Source organism: Tupaia chinensis, unplaced genomic scaffold (genome assembly GCF_000334495.1).
Source record: "Tupaia chinensis unplaced genomic scaffold, TupChi_1.0 Scaffold000494_1, whole genome shotgun sequence".
In the NCBI taxonomy this organism is placed as follows: Eukaryota; Metazoa; Chordata; class Mammalia; order Scandentia; family Tupaiidae; genus Tupaia; species Tupaia belangeri.
The window spans coordinates 431,085-436,090 of NW_006160006.1; the positions used below are offsets into that span (position 1 = coordinate 431,085).

The 5,006-nt window shown below is 49.0% G+C and overlaps 1 protein-coding gene across 2 annotated transcripts in view; it reads left to right on the forward strand.

The window, feature by feature from the left end:
- The window catches only part of INTS10 (integrator complex subunit 10), a gene marked incomplete at its 5' end in the record, with an annotated part of 26,140 nt that overhangs the window by 18,464 nt on the left and 2,670 nt on the right, over window positions 1-5,006 (forward strand). The window contains 3 exon segments of one of the 2 annotated variants that reach the window (XM_027774930.1): window positions 1-103; window positions 1,736-1,829; window positions 4,981-5,006. In XM_027774930.1, coding sequence (XP_027630731.1) covers window positions 1-103; window positions 1,736-1,829; window positions 4,981-5,006 — 223 coding nt within the window. 2 annotated transcript variants of the gene reach the window in all.

Consider the following 5,006-nt stretch of genomic DNA (forward strand, 5'->3'; position numbering starts at 1 on the left):
CAGCAGGAGTGGCCAGGGGGAGAGCACCTCTTCCTGAAAGCCGTCAATAAGATCTGCCAACAAGGAAATTTCCAATACGAGAACTTTTTCAATTATGTTACAAGTATCCTTTGTTTATTGTTTAAGTAAACAAATCTTGATTGTTTTAGAATGAGTGTGTGATACCAAAAGGAGCGGCCCAATTCTGGGTAGAAGTCATGGACTTTGCTGTTTAGGAGGGAAAAAGTGAATGATTGAAAATGGGGCCGTGGCGATGGGTCGTAATGGAAGAAGAAACCCAGGGACGCGGGGCTGTCAACAGCCCTGTTCTGTGTTGATGCAGTTGGCACCAAAGGCCTACGAGTTCCCGAGAGGCCCAGAGGAGCCGGTTTGGCTATGGAGCCTGAGTTTCTGGGCCGTCCCCTGCCCGCAGCCCTTCCAGGACTGGTTGTCCCTGGGCTCAGTCGACACCCACAGCTGTCAGAGCCGCCGTGAGCACCTGCCGGACAAGCCACCCAGGATAGGTGATGCTTCATCTCTCTCTGGTCAGGGAGAGACCTTGGGAGGCTGTGTAGTAGCTTGGCGGTTTCTACCTTAGTGTACTTTATTTGATTGATTGATTGATTGATTTAAGAGCAGTTTTTGCCATAGGGCATGTGCACTTGTTGGAGAGACAGAGAGAGGCATAGAGACAAAAAGTGAGAAATCACCCCCGCGGGGATGGCCACGCCACAATCCCTTCTCCTCTGTTCTCCTCTCCGGATCTTAGGCATGTACGTACACACGCTTGGCATGAGTTTAAGCCACCAGGTCCAGGACTGGAACCGCAGTCAACTACCTGGGGTCCAGTGACGTAACCATTATGCCGTGTGCTGGTCCCCCGATACCTTATTTTTGAGTTGTTAGGAATATGATACCCTTGTCCAAGTATCTAGAGCACTAGGGTTTTTTACTTTGTTTTTATTTTTTTGTTTTTGTTTTGTTTTAGGTTTCTGCTGTAGGGTGTGTGTGCTCACCAGAGAGACACAGAGAGTGGGAAAGTGACAAAATCACCCCCCAGGTGTGATGGTCATGTCACAATACCCTCTTCATTCTCCTGGGATTTGGGGCACACACACACACACAAACACACATGTACCTGGCATGGCTTTCAAACTGCTGGGCCTGGGACTCTAACCATGACTGGCCATGTGGGAGTTCAGCACCTTAACCACTGTGCCATCTCCTGGTCCCTAGAGCACTAGTGTTTAACCGTTTGAAGATTTGATAAAAAGAAAACCATATGTATGAATGTCATCAACATTTTGCATAAAATTTGGGAGGTTCACAGGAGCTTCCTCTCCTGAAGCATCTAAAAATTATTGCACTTAAATAGGAAGATGTAATCACTTTATTTTTATGAATTTCATATTCTATAAGCCAAATAAGTTCTTCCCTACTCCAGCTGCCTCGTTCATTTCTTAAGAAAACAGGAAGTTGTGTCCTTGTAGCCGTGGAGGGTTCTATGAACTGTGAAAAGTGCGTTGTCCTGCGATCCTTTCCCTTGGCAGATCTTACGCCAAGAGGGATCCTTTGTGACGCGGTTTGGTTGGTGTAAGAATCGTGCAGACAGGCCTGGGTTCCAATGCTGACTTGCAAATGTTAGTGGGATGGCCACAGGCCACAGGCAGGTTACCCAGCTGCCGCGAGCCTGTTTCCTGGTCAGAGAGGACGGGGCCATGGTTTTACGTGTGGTGAGCCTGAACCCGACCCGCAGACATCGATATGCTGGAGGAATTTGCCTACTTAAGGACTCAGGAAGGCGGGAAAATCCACCTGGAGTTACTGCCCAATCAAGGAATGCTGATCAAGTAAGTGTCTGGCTTTAGCTCTGCCCCTCCGAGTCTACAGTCTGGCGTGCTTGTCGGAAATGTCTGTCAATTTCTCGTCCTTCCAAAAACGTAACAGAAAGGAATCTAAACCCGGTCTCTGTTTTGGAGAGTCCATTTCATTCAGGTTACCTTTTTTAAAAACTTAGATTTCTGAAGAAACTATTTAAAGTGGGATTATTTCTGCTACTTTTGAACCCTTTACACTAGACAGACGTCTCGTCCCTGGTGTGTTTTCCCTCCCCAAATTAACCAGGATCCTATGAATTTCTGATGAGACCCAGTGTATTTTTAATTAAGAGTAGCCGTGCTTAAAGTTGTGCTCGGTTAGGAAAATTCACCAGGAACAACTACAGTATTTATAAACTCTGTTTGACTGCCCCTAAACAGTCCTCACTGTGTAAATAACACCAAAAAATAGCTGAGTGAGTGCCTGAAGAACACACCTGCCCAGGACGTGATGGCAGGGACGCTAGGTCTCAGGCATGGCCCCCGCCCCCATGACCCACAGGACATTACTCAAAGTCCCGGTTGGCTCAGATGGAAATACCGAGTCAGTGGCCATTTATGATTTTTAAATAACTCATGAATTTTGCTTCTCTCCTTTGACCCTCCTCGTAGTGTGGGTGAATATCCTCCCCACCCCCGCTGTAAACGCCACGTGCAGTTTTATTTGCGTCCTCGCTCCTTTGCTTCCTGCATTTTCAGTGTGTTGTTGAGTCAGTGTTAGTTCCCACAGGAGACCGAGGGAGGAGAAGGCAGGGCTGAGGCTGAAAGCATTTTTCTTTTTCCCTCAACTGTGGAGCAGATTTTCAGTAATTGAATCCAAACTCCACCTCTTGTCTCGTCTTTGTAGAGTCTTCGAGATGTCGGAGCAGGGAAGTAAGAAATGTGGATTCTAGATTCTGCCCCCTCGGTCAGTGGGGGCACAGCAGTCATTCCTTTCTGCGTCCTGTAAAAATAAGGTCTCACGGAGTCCTTCCTAAAGAACGTGAACATTAACTATCCCCCCTTCATCTCGTAGATGTTATTAAACTTTCTGAACATTTTGGGACCAGCAGATGGCATAATAGTTATGTCGCTGGACTCCCACATGGCCAACCATGGTTCGAGTCCCAGATCTGGTGACTTGAAACTCACACCAAGTGCCTGTGTGTGCATGCCCAAAATCCTGAGAGGAGAATGGAGGAGACGGGATTGTAGCATGGCCATCCCCCCTGGAGGAGGTGATCTCTCATTTTCTGCCTCCTTGTCTATCTGGCAAGCACATGTGCCCTATAGCAAAAATCTCTCTAAGAAAAAAAAAAAATCAGAACATTTTATATGAAAGAACAAATACCCTTGTTTAAAACCATGAGACAGTTGTACCGTAGGCTTTTCAGGCCACATGGACTGGGCACTCCCCTCCTCCGCCCATCCCTCTGACCTCTAACATGAGGCGCAGCCGTGGGGGAGGTCATTGCCTGGTTCCAAATACTCCTATCAGTGCTCAAGAATAAGGGTGACCTTTTGATATGGGAGCCCAGGTAACCCCTTCTGTGTGTGATTCTTTTCCAGGTTTGGAAACTGAATATACAAACATATCTGTAAGAAAGCATTTCAGTTCCTCCCCACCAACAATCACCGTATAAGTTATTGCTATATCAAGGCAGCCTTAGTAGAGCCCAACTCCAGCTGCACAGAGTTAAAGGTTTACTTAAGATAATGCTTGGCAACTCACGGAAGTGTGAGAGATTGGATGGTCAAAAAAGCAGGAATTGCACGTCAGGCTTCATTGCACTGAACCTTTCTTCTCTGACCAGTTTTGACTGAACTGAGCAGTGACACGGTGCATACAGACACTCCCTGGGGCAGGAGATTAAAGCCTGGAGTGCTGATAGCCAGATCATGTCCCTGGAGAGGGTGATTTGAGAGCAAAGGCAGTTCAGTAGTGGGGACATACAGTCATGCATTTCTGGCTTTGGAGGGGGGTAATTCAGGCCCTTCTGCATTGACTGGAATAGCCCTTAATTATTTCTGACTGCCCGGAGAAGACCAGCCTTTTAGGAAACTGGCAGCCTCATGGGTTTGGAAGCAGAGATAGGGCTGGTTACTTAGTGATCCAACCTGGGCGGAGCCTGCCCAGGTGAGTCTCCAAGTCGATGGAAACTGACCTGTCAAACTGCTAGCAGGGAACTGTGAGAGACAGTGCAAGCTCTTGCTCATCGAGGTACGATGAGGACCTTAAATAAAACCATCTGTATTCCTTTCCCTTCTGGGCTCCAAACACATCCTCTGAAGTCCCTGCAGACCCCTTGGGTGGCTCCCGCAGAGCACAGAGATGTGAGCGGTGGGCGTGCAGCCCCCGCCCCGGGTAAGGCTGGGAGCCCATGCTAGCGATGGTCTCTCGGATAGAAGCAGGTACAGTACGAACACGGGGGCACCTGCTGCCCAACCCCTGACCCGAGGGAGGGGTGCCTCAGACATTTCACTCTGACGTTTTCTAACCTAGAGAATGTGTCTGTGCAGATATTTAGAGTGCCTTGGTCACATGTGATGGGGTTACAGTGGAAAGCCATGTCCTATGTGTGCGCTGAACAGGTGGAAAATGATGTCCTACGAGGTGGTCACCAGCTAGCATCCTAACTCCTGCAAAGCCTTGGGTCCCAGACTCTTTCTCCCCTCCGTCCTTTTCTCAACCCTTTTTTGAAATTCAGTTTGACCCTTCCTTTGTCAAAGGCATCAGCAGCCCCTCTAGTCCTCTCACAAGGGCCCTCCAGGGGCTCCAGTCCTGTCAAAGATGGTTACCGAAGTGACCATGTTTATTTCCAGGATTGGCGTGGACTGGGAGCCCCTCTCCCCACCGCCATTCAATCGCGTCTCATCGTCGTCCTCAGGGCTGCATTTTGTCCCCAATCCCAAGTGGGCTGAGCTCTGGGACCAGGAACAAGAAGCCTCTGGGCACAGTGGGCGCAGGAAGGGCTCGCTGGCTTCTGCCCGTCTTGGCCACGCCGCTGCAGCCAGGGACTCGCTGAGGTTCAAGAGTTTCTGTACCGCCTGCTTCCAGTCCTGTGTGTTTTCCCTGGAGTGTTGTTTTGCAGTGCAGGGTGAGCCGGTGTGGGTGTTGAATGCTGCTGTTTGCTGTTTTTTAAAGGCCTTCTAGCTCTCCCATGGGGTTAC